The sequence below is a fragment of the Salmo salar genome, chromosome ssa05 (assembly GCF_905237065.1).
Source record: "Salmo salar chromosome ssa05, Ssal_v3.1, whole genome shotgun sequence".
Classification (NCBI taxonomy): Eukaryota; Metazoa; Chordata; class Actinopteri; order Salmoniformes; family Salmonidae; genus Salmo; species Salmo salar.
In genome coordinates, this window is record NC_059446.1 from 86,544,450 (window position 1) to 86,564,917 (window position 20,468).

Here is a 20,468-nt window from a genome sequence, read left to right on the forward strand (position 1 = left end):
CATATCACTGATGGTCCTGGGGTAGATTTCTATAATTATAATATTTATAGCTATTCATGTGGTCAATGATATCAATACAGCATGACATAATTGGTGATTAGAAATTTATAATCACTACTTTTTATGGTGAACTATGTTTTCTTGCGTCAGTATACTGCGTGCTATCGCTTGTCTTCCAGTGACGTTTGTGGCGCCAGAAATCAAGGGTTTTGGTTGGGGAGGGTTGTGTGTTAGTGCGCGCCATAGATTACCTAGGAATGTTATTAAATAGTTTCAGTTTTGACACAATTAAGTAATCCCATATTTATGCTTTAGTACAAAAATCGGTGTAAAGTTAGGATGGTGATGCTACGCAGCAGCGGCGTGGGCGCTGAACCAGCAACTCCGAAGAGGAACCGGGTTGACTTGGATACGAGCTCCGAGTTTCTGTCGCTGAAGAGCGCATCGCAGACAAAGTCGAGTCGGCTGAAGAGAGGCCTGAATGACAGCTCCAGTAACACTGAAAACACACGAAATGTGAGGCCCTTTTAGATAGTTGACATTATAAAATGTCACTGTAAACTCAGCTGTTGTTAGTTATCTGACAGCTGTTAGCTAACTAGCTAGCCCGACATTGATGTTGTTTATGTGCCTAGTTAACCGCATTCTATGCCAGTTGTAAGCTAACTGGAGGCTAATGTTATAAATTAGTTGGCCTGTTAGCTCCTGTCTCTAGTTTACATACCCTATGGGGTATCGCCCATAGATGTATATATCGTGGAGTTGAGTGATCTCAGCTAGTTAGCTAGCCCCTTTAGATGGCTAGTAAGTAGCACTGACTAACAATAACTTTAATGATTGTTTCTGAATGTGGACAGGTATGTTGCCTGCTAGCTAACTTCTATAGCTAGCCAGCTGTAAGTTAGCTTACTACACTTTAAATGACTGGATTCTTATGTGAATGCAGCTGATGTTTTTGTTTTCTCCTAACATAGGGCCACTCAATGGTGAAGGAGGAGGATAGCCCTCCGAGACGAGGATCCCTGAGGACCAGGGGACAGACCGTCAAACATGAGGTGTCCTTGGCTAAAATGAATGGCCAGACAAAGTGCCCAACCAAGTCCCCTGAGAAAGAGGAGGAAACTGGTGAACACAGCACAAGGTAACTACTTATGTTTTATGCAGATAACTGCTGTTCGTTGTATGTAAAATCAGCTTCCACTCCTCTCTGTATAGTCGGTGATACACATGGCGACAGAAACATGTTTACAAACCTAAGGTATCATCACAACCCTCCATGTTTAAGTTCTCATTTTGTTGATCTCTGCAGGAAATCCCCAAGACTGCAGGGTGATGGAAAAGCCTCCGCGTCATCCAGGGAGAAGCAATCTGAAGCTGGTAACTAGATCATTTCTAGATCACATTTACATGAATCAATGCCACCTCCAACAGTACAGCGAGAAGGAGACACCATTGGGTTCATTTGTGTCAGCTACAATGTTTATCATCAAGTTAATTAAAACATAACCTTCTTCCAGATGCTACTGATGAAGTTGAGGAAGAAGAGGCCTCTACTCTGAAGACCCAGTTTGTTCTGCGTCCCAGGGAGGAGGACAGCTCTGTGAGACGCAGCTCCAGGATCACCAGATACAAGCGCAACTCCAGGAACCAGTCTGTACTCTATAACCGCCTCATCACCAAGTAAGAACATGTCCATCAGCAGGCATCGTACATCAGGGGAGGCCAACCCTCCTAGCTACCCATCTACCACAGGGTTTTCCCTTCAGACCTAATCTAGCACCGGGGCAGGAGAAATCACCTGCAGGCCCAGTAACTCTCGTGGAGGAGGGTTGGGCCACCACTGTGGACGTTTTCTTGTCAGTCTGGGTTGCATGTTTATAACGGCAAAGTTGATAACGGCTAGCGGTAACGGTGAAATTAAACAGTCCTGTTTTTTTTTAACTTCTATTCGTAAAGTACAGCTGAGGCAGTGCTGCAGAAGATGGATGACATGCAGAAAATGCGTCGCCGGTTAAGAAGCAGGGATACTACAGAGGAGGTAAACTTTATTAATGCTACAGGTTCATAGCTTTATAATAGATTTTGTTAAATGTCACCATGATGTCCCCCAATGATATTTTTCCCTTTATTTTAGGACCTTGTAATCTACGCTGGGGCCAAGAGGAAAAGGACTTCTGAAAGAACCGATGAAGGAAGTGAAGACCCTCAAGAGAATGAAAATGAAGTGACCTCCAGTGAAGAGGAGAATGATGAGGAAGAGGGAGGCAAAAATAATCAGGCAGATGACGAAGACGACGACGATGATGACGACCGTAATGAAGATGAGGAGGAGGATGATGACCATGATGAAGATGACAACCAGAAACGTTATGATTTCAGGCAGAGGAAAGCTGCTGTTCGCTACCAGGCACCTCGAGAGGGTTAGATCTTTTCTGTTCAAACTATTTGCATCTTTTATTTAACTGAAGTCTGCATACTTCTAGCCATCAGCACCTCTGCATGGACTCTACATTTACTGTCACGCTTTAGTAGTTATTATTCCCATAACTTGTCCTTCGACTCATTTCTCATGGTTGACCTTTTATTTCCCACAGAGCCCAAGACAAAGGCCATCTTCTTCAAGACTTCAAGACACTTGTCCCCATCCAGGCGGAGGTATAGATTCAGCTCTACTGGTCCGAGAAGCCCTTACAACATAAGGAGAGGCAACAGGTCTGTAGGCTAAAGAACCTAGTACCTACTACCTTCCATGTCTCACTTATCAAGTTTAGTTTAACATTGTTTCCTAACTATTACAACAAATCACAATTCATTCCTAAGTTCTACTTCCTTGTGCTTCTGATTTCTGGCATCCACAGGAGTGTGTCTGATAGGTAAGTTATTGCCAGTGTGTGTTAGATGTGTGGTGACGTCAGGGTTTGTGTCATGGCTGGGTTCTTGGTCATTGAGCTGCATGGTGATGATTTGTGTGCATTACGTTGTCTGTATTAGTCAGTGACGTTACTGACCTCAGGCTCTGCCATACTCCTTTCTTTACCATGTAGAAGAAGACATGCCATCCACAGTAGTGACTCCACCTCCTCGTCCTCCTCCTCTTCCTCCTCCTCCTCTGATGATGACAAGTTCCAGAGGAGGAGGAGGAAGAGCAGGAACAGATCGGGGAATAGATGTCTTCCCATGAATCTGCTGAAAGAGGATGTCCTGGGAATCCACAAGGACAGGATGAAGATTGGAGCTAGTCTAGCTGACGTTGACCCCATGCAGATAGACCAGACAGTAAGTCTAGCTGATGTTGACCCCATGCAGGTAGACCAGACAGTAAGTCTAGCTGATGTTGACCCCGTGCAGATAGACCAGACAGTAAGTCTAGCTGATGTTGACCCCATGCAGGTAGACCAGACAGTAAGTCTAGCTGATGTTGACCCCGTGCAGGTAGACCAGACAGTAAGTCTAGCTGACGTTGACCCCATGCAGGTAGACCAGACAGTAGGTCTAGCTGATGTTGACCCCATGCAGATAGACCAGACAGTAAGTCTAGCTGACGTTGACCCCATGCAGATAGACCAGACAGTAAGTCTAGCTGACGTTGACCCCATGCAGATAGACCAGACAGTAAGTCTAGCTGACGTTGACCCCATGCAGATAGACCAGACAGTAAGTCTAGCTGACGTTGAACTCATGCAGGTAGACCAGACAGTAGGTCTAGCTGATGTTGACCCCATGCAGGTAGACCAGACAGTAAGTCTAGCTGATGTTGACCCCGTGCAGATAGACCAGACAGTAAGTCTAGCTGATGTTGACCCCATGCAGGTACACCAGACAGTAAGTCTAGCTGATGTTGACCCCATGCAGGTAGACCAGACAGTAAGTCTAGCTGATGTTGACCCCATGCAGGTAGACCAGACAGTAAGTCTAGCTGACGTTGACCCCATGCAGGTAGACCAGACAGTAAGTCTAGCTGACGTTGACCCCATGCAGGTAGACCAGACAGTAAGTCTAGCTGATGTTGACCCCATGCAGGTAGACCAGACAGTAAGTCTAGCTGATGTTGACCCCGTGCAGGTAGACCAGACAGTAAGTCTAGCTGATGTTGACCCCGTGCAGATAGACCAGACAGTAAGTCTAGCTGACGTTGACCCCATGCAGGTAGACCAGACAGTAGGTCTAGCTGATGTTGACCCCGTGCAGGTAGACCAGACAGTAAGTCTAGCTGACGTTGACCCCGTGCAGGTAGACCAGACAGTAAGTCTAGCTGACGTTGACCCCATGCAGATAGACCAGACAGTAAGTCTAGCTGACGTTGACCCCATGCAGATAGACCAGACAGTAAGTCTAGCTGACGTTGACCCCATGCAGATAGACCAGACAGTAAGTCTAGCTGATGTTGACCCCGTGCAGATAGACCAGACAGTAAGTCTAGCTGATGTTGACCCCGTGCAGGTAGACCAGACAGTAAGTCTGACTAGTAACAGTAAGGAGGAAACCTTAAGGAGCTCTCTCCAGTCCATACCTGCACCAGTCATATGTTAAGTCTGTGAGGGGGAATGAAGGAGGGAAGGATAGATAACTGGGACAGCCCCGGACAACATTGTCCAACATTGAAATGGTGTAATGTTGTTTTCTAGGTGCGTTTTGACAGCATTGGGGGACTGACCAGACACATCTCTGCCCTGAAAGAGATGGTGGTCTTCCCTCTGCTTTACCCAGAGGTGTTTGAGAGGTTCAAGATCCAACCACCAAGGTAGCTAGAAGAAATGTTTAGAAAGTCATCCATACTATTATGGTGGAATGATCTAGGATCTGTTGTTGCTCTTCATGCTGTAGATTCTTACTGTGTGTGTGTAGGGGCTGTTTGTTCTACGGACCTCCTGGAACAGGGAAGACTCTAGTGGCCAGAGCGTTGGCTAACGAGTGCAGTCAGGGAGAGAGGAAGGTCTCTTTCTTCATGAGAAAGGGAGCAGACTGCCTCAGCAAGTGGGTGGGAGAGTCCGAACGGCAGCTACGTCTTCTCTTCGACCAGGTCATTACCTACCATTATTCTCCATGGAAGTTGGCTTCTGGTTCTGAAATATATTGTATTCCACTTATTGTTCCAGGATGTTGAAACCAAGATGAATTGGAGGAGGAAATACTCAAACATTTTTATTTTTTTCATATCTTTTAGGCGTATCAGATGCGGCCATCGATTATATTCTTTGATGAGGTTGATGGGTTGGCTCCCGTCCGCTCCAGCAGACAAGACCAGATACACAGGTCAGACACTGTTAATCATTGGAACAAACCGATTTCAATACAAACATTATTGCTTCTCGTTTAGCTATTTGGTAGCTTTTGTTTAGTACGTCTTCGTACAGTGGGAATAATGTTCTGTATGTGTTTCCATCTCAGCTCCATCGTGTCCACTCTCCTTGCCCTGATGGATGGGTTAGACAGCAGAGGAGAGGTTGTTGTGATAGGAGCTACTAACCGTCTGGACTCTATAGACCCAGCTCTCAGGCGACCTGGACGCTTCGACCGAGAGTTCCTCTTTGGCCTGCCTGACAGAGAGGTGAGACAAGGGTCTTAGTGACCACGGGTGTAATCATTAGTGCACACCGTAGCAAACAGTTTTGCAACGAAAACAAGGTTTCTATTGGACAAATTCAGGTAAGTCCCTCTCTCCCATCAATTCTTTAAGACATGACATGAAGGTCAGTCTATCTGGAAAATGTCAAGAACTTTGAACGTTTCTTCAAATGCAGTTGCAAAAACCATCAAGCGCTATGATGAAACTAGCTCTCATGAGGACTGCCACAGGAATGGAAGACCCAGAGTTACCTCTGCTGCAGAGGATACGTTCATTAGAGTTACCGGCCTCAAGAATCGGCAATTAACTGCACCTCAGATTGCAGCCTAAATAAATGCTTCACCGAGTTCAAGTAACAGACACATCTCAACATCAACTGTTCAGAGGAGACTGTATAAATCAGGCCTTCATGGTCAAATTGCTGCAAAGAAACCACTACTAAAGGACACCAACAAGAAGAGACTTGCTTTGGCCAAGAAACACGAGCAATGGACATTAGACTGTTGGAAATCTGTCCTTTGGTCTGATGATTCCAAATTTGTGAGACGCAGAGTAAGTAAACGGATGATCTCCGCATGTGTGGTTCCCACCGTGAAGCATGGAGGAGGAGGTGTGGGGGTGCTTTGCTGGTGACACTGTCTGTGATTTATTTTGAATTCAAGGCACACTTAACCAGCATGTCTACCACAGCATTCTGCAGCGATACGCCATCCCATTTGGTTTGGGCTTAGTGGGACTGTCATTTTGTTTTTCAACAGGGCAATGACTATTTGACCAAAAAGGAGAGTGATGGAGTGCTGCATCAGATTACCTGGCCTCCACAATCGCCCGACCTCAACCCAATTGAGATGGTTTGGGATGAGTTGGACCGCAGAGTGAAGGAAAAGCAGCCACCAAGTGCTCAGCATATGTGAGAATGCCTTCAAGACTGTTGGAAAAGCATTCCAGGTGAAGCTGGTTGAGAGAATGCCAAGAGTGTGCAAAGCTGTCAAGGCAAAATGTGTCTACTTTGAAGAATCTCAAATATAAAATGTTTTGATTTAACTTTTTTTTTAAACTTTTTGGTTTCTACATGATTCCATGTGTTATTTCATAGTTTTGATGTCTTCACTATTATTCTACAATGTAGAAAATAGTACAAATAAAGAAAAACCCTTGCATGAGTAGGTGTGTCCAAACTTTTGACTGGTACTCTATGTGTGAGATGTAAACAGGTAACATTACTTTGTTCTACTAAGATGAGGGTCTTTTTTTCATGTAGGAGGATTGTTTTTTGGAAACATTCATATTTGACATAAATGGTCATGTTTTTGTCCACTGCAGGCTCGGAAGGATATTCTGCAGATCCACACCAGACAGTGGACTCCCCAGCCATCAGCCTCTTTCCTGGAGGAACTGGCAGACAAGTGTGTTGGTATGTTTTCTTTTAATCCCTCCTCTCCCAAACCAACCTAGAATTGTTAAAAGATTACACATTCTTTCAAACGCCATTTTTACATTCCAATCTGTTAAATATTCCACTAGTTTTCGGAGGCTCACTGAAAGTGTTGTGTTTAATCACAACATGTAGATGATGCTCTCTTGTGTTGTCACACTGTTTCCCAACGTCCCCCTGCTGTGTCTCCTAGGTTACTGCGGTGCTGACATGAAGGCGGTATGTGCTGAGGCGGCTCTGTGTGCCCTGAGGAGACGCTACCCTCAGATTTACTCCTCGTCCCAGAAGCTGGTTTTAGATGTGGCATCGATCTCCATCGGCAGCAGGGACTTCCTGTCAGCCATGAGGAAGACAGTCCCAGCCTCCCAGAGAGCTGTGTCGTCCCCAGCCAAGGCTCTGACTCCTGTAGTCCAGCCACTGCTTGGTGCAGCCTTACAGACTGTACTGGGTACAGTTAGCAGGCTGTTCCCACATGCAGAACAGGGGCTCAAGAGAGACAAGCGAGACAACGGTGGGTCAACTGGGACAAGAGAATCTCTATTTTTTTTCTCTCATGTGAACTGTCTTCATTGTCGAGATTTTTTTAGTCCACAGGGCCGTGATAAGTAGGGGGCAATGTTTTAAAATTGGGAGGTACTACCAGAACTCCTCTCTAATTAGTTTTTTGTTGCCAAAGGTTTTGCCACAGTGTGCCCTAATAAACATGACCCAGATTTGGTATGCCCTCCTGCCTGTTGTATAAGAATGGGTATGTTGTCTTGTGTTCTTGAATGTCATACTTGGTTGTCATGTTCTAAGATGTTTTACCACTTGTCTTCAGGTGTCCTCCCAGCTGGTGTTTTAGATGCTGATCTCCTGCACAGTGAAGAGGAGGACTCCTCTGTCTGCATCAACGGTCTCTCTCACAAGGCCAAGGCAGCTGGGGGCTTCCTGCATTTCAGCAGGTGAGTAACAGGTTGTCCAACGCACAGAAATCCTTATCCCAAATTTGTCTTTCTCCCACTCCTCCCTGAAGTGTGCACTGGACATCTTAGAAATCTGTGTGGGGACTGAAGTGTACACTTGATGAGAAAGGGGGAGAATGGGTATTGAGCTCCGGTCTTGTAAAGTATTTTTCTCTCTGTTCTCCCAGGAGCGTGCTGAACCAGCCCACATCGTACCGTCCCAGGCTGCTGCTGGCGGGGCGTCCTGGGTCAGGTCAGAGCAGTCACCTGGCCCCTGCTGTGCTCCATGCCCTGGAGAAGTTCACAGTTTACACCCTGGACATGGCCGTGCTGTTCGGCGTCAGCACCACCTCTCCTGAGGAGGCCTGCGCTCAGGTACTGTACTCCCCCTTGGATCACACCCTGTTATGTATAGTTCACTACTGAGCCCTGTGCCATCAGCCATGACAGACGGGTATCTTTAGTCTTTCCTTGATTCTTCACATATTTGGAGAAGGAGAGAGGAGTCAAAGAAAGACTTTTGAGATGAACCCAGAGATGGACAGTGTTGATGTCCTGTATTGATGGACAGTATTGATGTCCTGTATTGATGGACAGTTGATGTCCTGTATGTTTTGACTTGTAGATGTTCTGTGCGGAGGCATGCATGTCCATATAAACACTGTTCTGTAATGATATGTTTTGTTGTGTTGTAGATGTTCTGTGAGGCCAAGAGGACGTCCCCCAGTATCCTTTATATCCCTCACATCCAGCGGTGGTGGGACACGGTGGGGTCTGCTCTCAGAGCTACCTTCCTCAGCTTGTTACAGGACATCCCCTCATTCTCACCCATCCTGCTGCTGGCCACCTGTAATGTCCCCCACAGCAGCCTCTTCCCTGAGGTAGGTACTGTAGACAGACACACTGCCCCACAGCTCTCTAACAGGATGTAGTGAACACACTGCCCCACAGCTCTCTAACAGGATGTAGTGAACACACCGCCCCACAGCAGTCTAACAGGATGTAGTGAACACACCGCCCACAGCAGTCTAACAGGATGTAGTGAACACACCGCCCCACAGCAGTCTAACAGGATGTAGTGAACACACCGCCCCACAGCTCTCTAACAGGATGTAGTGAACACACCGCCCCACAGCTCTCTAACAGGATGTAGTGAACACACCGCCCCACAGCTCTCTAACAGGATGTAGTGAACACACCGCCCCACAGCAGTCTAACAGGATGTAGTGAACACACTGCCCCACAGCAGTCTAACAGGATGTAGTGAACACACCGCCCCACAGCAGTCTAACAGGATGTAGTGAACACACCGCCCCTAACATCACCAATATGGCAGTGTATTTTGTCTGCTGTGTGTTATATGTGATTGTAGGATTTTGATGTTTTTAAGGACTCTTGGAAGATTAGTCCAAACGAGGACTAAAAGATCCTAATAAAATCTAATGACCAACGGGACACAAGCCCTAGAAAATGTGCCCTCGTTCCCTCCCCTGTGGGAGAAGCTGGAGGGTTGGAGTTGGGCTTCTGAGCAGGGGATCAGTCAGAATGATCTCGTTCATTCCTATTCATCTGAACGTTATGTTCACTTGGTGACTCATCTTGGTAACCCCCCCAATAGGTCCAGGACCTGTTCTGTGCTGAGTATGGAGAGGTGCTCCAGGTTCAGGTCCCAACCCCACAGGAGAGAAGGAACTTCTTTGATGATCTCATCCTAAACCAGGCTGCCAAAGCTCCTGCATCCAAGAAGAAAGCAGGTAAGAATGCACCATACTCAGATATTTTAGTGGAATTCTGGATAATGGTCCAAAATGGTTAAACAAGCTCAACTTCACAACTAGTAAGTATTGTGTAGGAGGTGCTGGTAATCAAGCAGTAGAAAATTAGAGGAGCACGTTCTCTGAACCAAAGCTGTCAGCACTCGTTCAGTCATGTGGTTAATCACTTACCTCCCTGTCCTCCTCCCCAGTGCTTGCAGCCCTGGAGGTGCTTCCCGTGGCTCCCCCTCTTCCCCCGAGGATGCTGACGGAGAAGGAGCAGCAGCGATTGGAGGAGCAGGAAGAAGACACTCTCAGGGAGCTCCGCCTCTTCCTGCGTGATGTCACCAACCGCCTCTCTCAGGACAAACGCTTCAAGGCCTTCACCAAGCCCGTCGACCTGGAGGAGGTGAGACTGACCATCAATTGCTGTAAAAGTGGCTGCGTTCTAGGGGGGGGGCTGCGTTCTGAGCCATGTATAAACATCAGATGAGGGTTAAATAAAGAGAAGAGGCCAGATGTTGTCTAAACATGGACATGGTAGAATCTATCACATGGAGAATGGCTGACCTGTTGTTTTGCTGGGTAATGTCTTGTCTAGGTACCTGACTATGCTACAGTTATAGAGCAGCCCATGGACCTGTCCACTGTCCTCTCCAACATCGACACTCACAAGTACGTGACTGTGAAGGAGTTTGTACATGACGTGGATCTCATCTGGAAGAACTGTCTGGAATACAACCCTGACAAAGATCCTTCAGGTAGGAAATAGGCTATATCCAGAATTTTCACAATGTTGTATTCCTGTTCATGGGAGAATGTTTCATTTATTTCATAAATTCATGTATTAATTCAACTAGTCATTCATTACTTCATTCAGCCAACTATTAATTCATGAATCTATCCATTCATCACTTCATAATCATACTGATGACAAGTCTGTGTACTGGATGTTTTCCAGATCGTCAGATCCGCCACAGAGCCTGTGCTCTGAAGGACACTGTTCAGGCCATCGTCAAAGACGAACTGGATGAAGACTTTGAGAAGATCTGCGAGGATATCAAGGAGTCCCGCAGCACAAGAGGTCAGGTGTTATTCTATTGGTGCAGAGTCGTTCCAGAAAGATGGTTCTAGAGTAGAAATGAATTTATCTTTTCATTTGTTCAGGGACCAGTTGATCTGTTCTGCTGCTCTCTCCTTCTGGATGGATGAAAGAAGAGCGTTCCTGATAGATTTAAGTATGAACTGCCTCTCTCTTAACTTCCAGGTTGCTCCACTTCAAGGTTTGCTCCATCCTACTATCACGTTCATCCCAAGACAAGAGCAGTGGATGCCAAGAGCACCGATGCAGCAGGCCCCTCTAAAGAGTCTACCGCTGCTGCTCCCTCAGCTGTGACCACACCACGCCCTTCAGGTTAGCAAGCATCTCAATAATGTACAGACACACAATGCTACACAGGTTAGCATTTCACTACTCTGCAGACAGACTTTTGTTTCCAATAGCCCATAGAGAATGAGCTGCGGAGAGCTTTACAGATCTATCCTCTACTAATTGTAATGAGAGATGGATGATAACACCTTGTCAGTTTCTCTCACCATGTTTACACTCATCATTCAGTCATTCATAAAGGTGGTTTTTGAATTGGCTTTGATTATCTGGTCATCTACTTCTCAGCAGCTCAGAAGAAGAAGCGCAGGAAGAGCCGCTGGTGCAACGGCATCATCAGGGAAAAGGTCCTCTCCTCACACTTCTAAAGACCACTCTGCTGTGGTGGAGTCTGGAGAGGAAGAGGAGAGGAGAGGGGCAGAGAGTGAGGAGGAGGGGTGGTGATGCTGCAGAGTCAGGCGTGGAGGAGCTGGAGATCACTGGGGTTGAGGAGACCCCCATGGAGCAGGAGGAACCAGCCCAACAGAAGAACCAGGACAGACAGCCCATGGAGAAAGACACTAAGGACAGCCGGACCACGGAGGAGGCTAGCCAGGCTACAACGGAGGCTACCCAGCCCAGGGTGGAGGAAGCTGTGGAGGCTAGGGCTGGAGACCATAGCAGTGAGGGCACCCAGGACCCTGCAGTGGTGGTTGGAGCCCAGGAAAACCACATCTTACCAGAAGGGGGAGACAATGTATGTTATTTTGTTGTAAAATGGATGTTGCTTTTTGTATGGATGATTCTCCTGCTGAATTGATTGCATTTCTCTGTTTTCAACTTCTTCCTCATTCACCCAGGGGCAGGCGTCCACTACAGACAAAACTGAGCCTCAGAGAGTGGAAGTGGAGGAAGAGAATACCACAGGTTTGCAGCCTCCCTTCCCACAATGACCCCCCCAACTCTATCTGTTGTTTTTAAGTGAACTTTGTTGAATTGTACATTCACTCCTCCCCTCTTGTCAGAAGTAGGAGTGAGGCGTGTGACGCAGCGCTTGAAGTACCAGGGGATGCAGCAGGTGATGGCTGTTGACCAGGAGTTACTGGACCAGAAGACAAAGCCCCCTGTGGTGGATCACAACAAACTAAAGGTAACAGATTATCACTGCAGCTGGTCCAGGGTTGGGTCGTCGCCCGAGCCTCCTAATGGATTTGAGGTTGTTGACTGATCCTAGATCTGTGGTTAAGGCAACTAGCCAGTGGCAGTCTATTGGAATTGTCATGCGAAGCCATGTTTTGGCTTGACAATGACAGCAATAGAGTTGGCAAGAGCACAAACGGATCTGGAATCAGACGGAGGCACCTTCTTCCTTCAGTCAAAGATGGAGGATATAAGACCTCAGTGCTGAGCTGGTTTTCTGGTCCTTCATTTCAGGAGATGCTTCAGAGAGCGGTGTCTAAGACTGAGGGATATGAGGTCTATCAACTGGAGAAGCTATACGCCTTGTTATGTCAGAGTATCTACAGACACCGCAAAGACTACGACAAGACTGCCCTGCTGAAGGTTTGTCATTCTATACATTCTAATTTGTACTATGTATTTCTTTTATTTTTAAGTGAACTTATGAAACATATCGTTGAGCAATGCCCCATAAATTGAGTTTTTCTATGTTTTCTAATGTTTTCTTATTCTCTTTCCAGGAAATGGAAAATGAAATTGAAGATTTTTCATAATGAGTTTTATACAATAAAGATGTAGCTAGTCATGGATTGCTCGTAGTATTCCCCATTGTCTAAATGTATAAAGAACAAGTCTAGAACTATATTTTGATAGAAATATACAGATGTGTATTTCCTAACAACTTGTATACTGGTGCTTTTATTTAATTAAAGTGTTTTTTTTTACAAGTATTTGTTCTTGTGTCTTGTTATACCATAAAGGCATGACGACATTGTGATGTGTTAATTTGGTTGAAAAATATCTATTACCAGTAACTTCCTTGTTTATAGCGGAATACAAACTGAGCATGGTGCAGCCTCAGGTGATGTTTTCTTTGTCGTCAGACGGTAACGATAAATACTGTATACATACAACGTCAGGACCGTCACTTTTTAAATGCTTGTATTGGTTGATAGACATTTTATTTGAAGCAACATTTCTCCATGCGTGCGTGACATGTCGCCTATGAATGACGTCAAGACGTATCGCATTAACGTGATGACGCCGCTTAATCATTAACTGCCATTAAAAAAACAGTGTGATATAATTTGATGGACAAATGGCTTGCTTGAGGTGACTAATGTAGTGGCTAAATGCCTTTTTGAATACGTCTGTAAAGGGATATCAGTCGGGAAAAGAACTGTTGCAGCGAAAATGTTACATGTTTTCATCTGCAGACAGCGGTGAACTGGACTCTCCTGCCTCCGAGCAAAACTACTGCAGTCCGGCAGAGAGCTCGGGCTGAACTGTAGAGCTAGGCTAGCTAACATTAGACGAGAACCTAAGACAACTTGCGGGGGGCAGGAGAGCCTGCGCAGAAGCCACCTCTTGTCCTGGTAAGTAAACGCAAACTCAGCTGCTGTACTGCCTACTGTGGTGGCTAGCTAGCTGCAGTATTTGGCTTCCAGCCGCAATGTCTATCCCAGGTGTAAACTGGCTGGCTAGATGCAGAAATGGAAGCTAGGTTAGTTAGCTAGATCTGGATAGCTAGCAATCTAATAAGATTATGAATTTGCTATAGTCACACTGGATAGCAATAGTTTTTTTTCTACATAAACAAATGGCATTAAGAGCAATTGGATCCAAACGTATTGTAAATGACTAGCTGCTACAAACTAGACAGTAGCTACAAACAAGTTGCACTGGTGTGCAGAAATAATCATTGTAATGGGTTTCACATGCAAAAGGTGGTAGATATAGTTAGGACACGTTTCAACTTCACTGTAATTACTGTACAACGAACGTGCTATTACCATTATGCAGTAATCCATACAGATTGTAGCTGTTCAAGTGAAGCTATATTGGATGGAACCTGTCAAATACATATTTTTTATTTCAGTCCACAGATGAAAATATTGGAGGTTTTAGTATGTGAATCAAACCATCACTAGCGGAAGGTCAAATCCATTCCAGACACATCTCTTTAAACAAAGTTATCTTGGAGGATAGCCTACCTACACCATGGCAAGCAGGAGGAAGTCAACAACACCTTGCATGGTCCTGCCTTCTTCTAACGTGATGGAGGAGCAGGATGCAGACATGCAGGTGGGGGAGGGGAAGGATGGAGCTGAGAGCGCTGCAGAGGGACTTACAGACACCGCTGTGGTCTCCACTGACCCAGAGACAGGTGGGGAAGGGTTTTATTCATCTTCAACATGTTGCTCACATCGTTTTCTTGAAATGTTAATCACCTGTCTCGATCTTGACTGGCTGCATCACCGCTTGGTATGGCAACTGCTTGGCATCCAACCGCAAGGCGCTACAGAGGGTAGTGCGTACGTTCCGTTACATCATTGGGGCCGAGCTCATGCCATCCAGGACCTTTATACCAGGCGGTGTCAGAGGAAAGCCCTAAAAATTGTCAGACTCCAGCCACCCAAGTCATAGACTGTTCTTTCTGCTTCCGCACGGCAAGTCTGGAACCAACAGGACCCTGAACAGCTTCTACCCCCAAGCCATAAAACTGTTAACCAATAGCTAGCTACCTGGACTAACTATCTGCATTGACCCTTTTTGCACTCTCAAGTCATCACATATACTGCTGCTACTGTTTATTATCTATCTTGTTGCCTAGTCTCTTTGTCCCTACCTATATGTACATATCTGCCTCAATTACATCGTACCCCTGCACATCGACTCGGTGCTGGTACCCCTTGTATATAGCCTAGTTATCTTTACTCAGTGGATATATTCCTTGTGTTATTCTTTTCCTTTTCTCTTATCTTTCTCTCTGCATTGTTGGGAACGGCCCGTAAGTAAGCAGTCTACACCTGTTGTTTACCACGCATGTGACAAAGTGTTATTTTTGTTCTGTAGTCACTAAACAGGAGAAAAGCTTTTGAAACCTATATGAAATGCCCATATTGACCTACTGTTTCAAAACGTTTTGCTATGGTGTGCTCTACTCCTGAAAATGACCCTTGTTCTCTGATGTAGTTAAACTAACATAGCTGGGCAATTTCCTTTTCAGAGCACGACATCAGTCATTCAAGCGGAGAGGACGGTGCCACCTGCACAGGAGTGAAACGCAGCAACCAACCAACCCTGGAGCAGACGCTCAGTGACCTTCTCTCGGATGGGGGTTACACACAGCATGAGACGGAAGAGAGCGATGACCCCGCCTCAGCTGGCATCTCACTCAGCAAAACCCCCATCATGAAAATGAGGGGTAAATGGGAACCGAAGAGGATCGCCGTGTCTCTGAAAGCAGCCGAGGAGAGCGACGGGATGGGAGAGAGTGAAGGGGAGCAGGAGCCTATCGAAGCACCTCTGGGGCTGGGTTCCCTCACTCCTGTAGAGAAGATGAGCCCACATTACACTGAGTCCATGAAACACAGTGTTCTCCTGAACATTCCCAATACGATGTCATCAGAACAGAAGAAATCTTCTGTCCTCAGCGCCAATATGTCTGGACTCCAGCTCCCCCCTGGTCTGGCCCAGGTCCTCTCAGCTCTGCAGGCCCAGCAGGTCATCATATTTTCAAATTCTTTGAAATTGTAAATTGTATAAAACAAATCACCTTTCACTGCTGTTGATACTATGTAATGTTACTGATAAATAAGTGACTAAAACCTCTCTCTCTGCTCTTGCTCTCTACCCTCTCTCTTGCATCCTCTTTCTCCCTCCCTCCCCACAGAGCGCCCAAGCCCAGCTCCTCATCCCCGTCAGCAGTATCCCCTCATACAACCAATCCATGGATACCAACACAGTCCTGGTCAACACCTACAAGAAATTCCCCTACCCTTCAGTATCAGAGATCTTGGGTCTGTCGGCTCAGACCAAATTCAGTGAGGAACAGATAAAGATCTGGTTCTCTGCCCAGCGTCTGAAGCACGGGGTCAGCTGGACACCTGAGGAGGTGCTTTTTCTGTTAGATTCATGTTTGTCTTATACCAGAGTAAAAATTTTTGGGGGACATAGTGTTTTTAATTGTGCTTTTTTAAACATATTTTCACTCATTGAATATATATGTTTTAATTGTTGTCGCTCTGTTGAAGGGGGCGCTTGCAAGTATGCATTTTATTGTTCCATTTACATTGCGTCTATCCTGTGCATATGACAAATAAACTTTGATTTGAGGTGGAGGAGGCTAGGAGAAAGCAGTTCAACGGGACTGTGCACACGGTGCCTCAGACCATCACTGTTATCCCGGCCCACCAGCTCTCTGCTGCGACCAACGGCCTGCAGTCTATCCTCCAGACCTGTCAGATAGTAGGCCAGCCAGGCCTGGTTTTTACACAGGTTGGTACTTATTGATGACATTGTGGATGATGTAATATTTTCTGTTTATAGTTTCTCAACTCAATATGTCTTGTCAGTTGTTGTAATATTGTGGAGTGAGTGAAACTTTTGTAAACTCTGAACAGGTTGGCACGCCTGTGACCACACCCATCACCTTGACAGTAGCAGGGATGCCAAGCCACAGCCAGATCCCCAAGATGTCCTCCCACCAGACCAGCCCAGCGGTCAGTGAGATGAAGAGAGCCACCACTGTCCAGCCTCCCTCCCTGACCCCACAGGAGAACTCGGCCCTCAGCGCCGACCACTTTGGAATGCGGCCCAAGAAGTCCAAGGAGCAGCTGGCGGAGCTGAAAGCCAGCTACCTGAAGAACCACTTCGCCAGCGACGTGGAGATCGCCAGGCTCATGACGCTGACCGGCCTCACAAAAGGGGAGATCAAGAAGTGGTTCAGCGACACGCGCTACAACCAGCGCAACTCCAAGAACAGCAACATCATCGTGTTCCATGACAGCCAGAGTCCCAGGGGTCACAGCAGCGGCACCACCATCGTCATTGACTCCAGCGACGAGACCCCTCAGTCTCCACCGCCCACACCATCCGTCAAAGAGAAAGAGCCACGCCCCAAGACCTGGAACTCCTTCCCAGACTTCACATTGCAGAAGTTCAAGGAGAAGACACCAGAGCAGCTGGTGGTTCTTGAGGAGAGTTACCAGAAGGGAAGCACTCCGTCTGACGACGAACTGACCCGGCTGAGGACGGAGACCAAGCTGACCCGGAGAGAGATCGACGCCTGGTTCACAGAGAAGAGGAAGGTAGTGGAGGCAGAGTCACCTGAGCTGAGAGCAGAGCGGATGGAGAGCGAGGCCACCTCGTCTAGAAAAGGATCCCAGACCCCTCCGGGTGGCCGGCGGCCAAACAGGGGGGACAAGAACATTGGAAAGAAAACCCCTGAGCAGCTCCACGTCCTGAAGAGTGCCTTTGTCCGTACCCAGTGGCCCTCCACAGAGGAATATGACAAGCTGGCAGAGGAGAGTGGGCTGCCCAGGGTCTACGTTGTCAACTGGTTCGGAGATACCCGGTACTCCTTCAAGAACGGCAACCTCAAGTGGTTCTTCCACTACCAGAGCGGCAATGTAGAGGGACTGAACGGCAACAAAAACAGGAAGAGGAGGATACGTAACCGAGGCTGGGGGAGGTCTCGGAGCAGGAAGGCCAAGAGGTCAACCAGCACGGAGAAGTCACCACCACTGCCCATCATCAAGTTGAAGTCTGGGAAAGACATTCTGAAGGAGTATTACCTGAAGCACAAGTTGTTGAATGAGCAGGACCTGGATGAGCTTGTGACCAAGTCTAGTATGGGATACGAGCAGGTGAGAGAGTGGTTCGCTGAGATACACAAGAGGGAAGATATGGGTGCTGATCCGTTTGGGGATGCTGAGGTAAACGTGGACCAGCAGGAAGAGGAAGCGTTGCTGGGTGAGAATGAGATGGCACCTGAAGAGCAGGATGACACCGTGGTGGGTGAGGAAGATGAGGAGGAGGAGGAGGAGGATGACGACACTGATGAAAGTGATTCTTGGGAGCCCTCTCAGGGTGCCAGAAAAACTCAGTCAGAGTAGTGAAGGACAGCTGGGCTGTGTTCGTTAGGCACCAAATGGACTGAAACAGGGAGGGACTACATGGAATTGTTCAAGTAGAAATGCCATTTTTGCTTTCTGTTGCAAAACATTTTGGTATGGTGTGCCCAAATGAACACAACGTTGGATTTAGTCTAACAGCACAAACACATTTCGCTTTCTCTTACGTGTTTTAAAGGGTACTGTCTGAATGCAAGACTGAGCGATAATATCCCACCAATACAAACACAAACAATATGTGCACCTTTTTACAGTGCTAGTGTGGCGCCATTAGTCAATCTAGTCAAGAATTACATATTACAGTACTTTAAATATTAATTGGTCAGACATTAAAATGCTGAAATTCAATTGATAATACAATATTTGATATGATGATAATTCATGGAAAATTGACATTTGTTAATCTACAGTATTCGGCACAGTTATTTATGTGCAATTAAGAGGTCCTTTTTTTAATGGCTAATGTCTCTCGTGTATATATCCCTATTATTATAGAGATTACAAAGTACTGTAAGTACATTCATGGAATGAATGCAATGAATCACGTGAAATCAGATTATATTATGGGTTCCCATTGAAATTGATTGGAGGAACTGCGGTGCCAAAGTTAACTATTGAATGTGGACTCCTGTACTATGAAAGACTTAGAAACCAAGGGACTCGAGAGTAGGAGTGCTGATCTAGGATCAGTTTAGCCTTTTAGATTCTGAGTCCATAGACCAACTCATGAGCTCGTGTGAATCCTTAAAGAGATGGGTGGGGCTAAGGCTTAAGAGGGTGTGAACAAATTCGAGCTCTCTGGCAAGTGTGGAAAAAAAACCTTAAGGCTTTTTCTCAAAACTGGTTATACAAGAATAGCAATTTTTAAAGCTACATAGCTTTCTCCAACTGTAGTGTATAATATACCATTACGAAGCTCTGAGTCTGTACTTTTGTACAATGTAAAAGATTACATATGTACTCTAAGATGCTTTATGAACACGGGCCTGAAGGCCCAGTATGTACAGTAGCAGTCAGAAGTTTGGACACCTACTCATTCCAGGGTTTTTCTTTATTTTGACTATTTTTTACATTGTAGAATAATAGTGATGACATCAAAACTATGAAATAACACATGGAATCATGTAGTATCCAAAAAAGTGTTATATATTTTTATTTTAGATTCTTCAAAATAGTTGCCTTGATGACTGCTTTGAACGTTTCTTCAAGTGCAGTTGCAAAAACCATTAAGTGCTATGATGAAACTAGCTCTCATGAGGATTGCCACAGGAAAGGAAGACTCAGTTACCTCTGGTGCAGAGGATAAGTTTATTTGCGTTAACTGCACTTCAGATTGCAGCCCAAATAAATGTTTTACCGAGTTCAAGTAACAGACGCATCTCAACATCAACTGTTCAGAGGAGACTGTATAAATCAGGCCTTCATGGTCAAATTGCTGCAAAGAAACCGTTACTAAAGCACACCAATAAGAAAAAGAGACTTGCTCGTGTTTCCTGGCGCAAGCAATGGACATTAGACCGGTGGAAATCTGTCCTTTGGTGTGTAGGCCAAATTTGAGATTTTTGGTTCCAACCGCCGTGTCTTTGTGAGATGCAGAGTAGGTGAATGGATGATCTCTGCATGTGTAGTTCCCACTGTGAAGCATGGAGGAGGAGGTGTGGGGGTGCTTAGCTGGTGACACTGTCTGTGATTTATTTAGAATTCAAGGCACACTTAACTAGCCTGGCTACCACAGCATTCTGCAGCGATACGCCATCCCATCTGGTTTGTTCTTAGTGGGACTATCATTTGTTTTTCTACAGGACAATGACCCAACACACCTCCAGGCTGTGTAAGGGCTATTTGACCGAGAAGGAGACTGATGGAGTGCTGCATCAGATGATCTGGCCTCCAGAATCACCCGACCTCAACCCAATTGAGATGGTTTGGGATGAGTTCGACTGCAGAGTGAAGGAAAAGCAGCCTACAAGTGCTCAGCATATGTGGGAACTACTTCAAGACTGTTGGAAAAGCATTCCTCATGAAGCTGGTTGAGAGACTACCAAGAGAGTGCAAAGCTGTCAAGGCAAAATGTGGCTACTTTGAAGAATCTCAAATATAACATATAATTTGATTTGTTTAACACTTTTTTGTTGTTGTTGGTTACTACATGATTCCATATGTGTTATTTCATAGTTTTGTCTTCACTATTATTCTACAATGTAGAAAATAGTAAAAATAAAGAAAAACCCTTGAAGGAGTGGGTGTGGACAAACTTTTGACTGGGACTGTATACTGTGGTGTCTCTGAAGGAAACTGACAGTGTA

The 20,468-nt window shown here is 46.0% G+C and overlaps 2 protein-coding genes across 2 annotated transcripts; both read left to right on the plus strand.

The window, feature by feature from the left end:
* Nucleotides 1-199: 199 nt before the first annotated feature.
* Nucleotides 200-12,975, plus strand: LOC100380869 (ATPase family AAA domain-containing protein 2). Its single transcript, XM_014201863.2, is given in 30 exon segments — nt 200-516; nt 975-1,141; nt 1,310-1,377; nt 1,518-1,680; nt 1,957-2,038; nt 2,135-2,420; nt 2,595-2,712; nt 2,859-2,873; nt 3,045-3,276; nt 4,626-4,741; nt 4,846-5,020; nt 5,165-5,253; nt 5,389-5,548; nt 6,890-6,980; nt 7,195-7,512; nt 7,822-7,945; nt 8,134-8,320; nt 8,641-8,826; nt 9,564-9,699; nt 9,912-10,108; nt 10,301-10,460; nt 10,661-10,783; nt 10,967-11,113; nt 11,378-11,427; nt 11,429-11,521; nt 11,523-11,822; nt 11,926-11,992; nt 12,094-12,215; nt 12,500-12,628; nt 12,766-12,975. Coding segments are annotated over 30 exon segments (4,311 nt in total). The 5' UTR covers nt 200-339; the 3' UTR covers nt 12,799-12,975.
* Nucleotides 12,976-13,228: 253 nt separating this feature from the next.
* Nucleotides 13,229-19,403, plus strand: LOC106605876 (zinc fingers and homeoboxes protein 1). The gene is made up of 6 exons (XM_045719280.1): nt 13,229-13,620; nt 14,124-14,411; nt 15,255-15,751; nt 15,921-16,142; nt 16,364-16,525; nt 16,651-19,403. Exons 2-6 carry the CDS (start codon nt 14,246-14,248, stop codon nt 18,142-18,144), a joined length of 2,541 nt encoding a protein of 846 aa, XP_045575236.1. The 5' UTR covers nt 13,229-13,620; nt 14,124-14,245; the 3' UTR covers nt 18,145-19,403.
* The last annotated feature ends 1,065 nt before the right edge of the window (nt 19,404-20,468 follow it).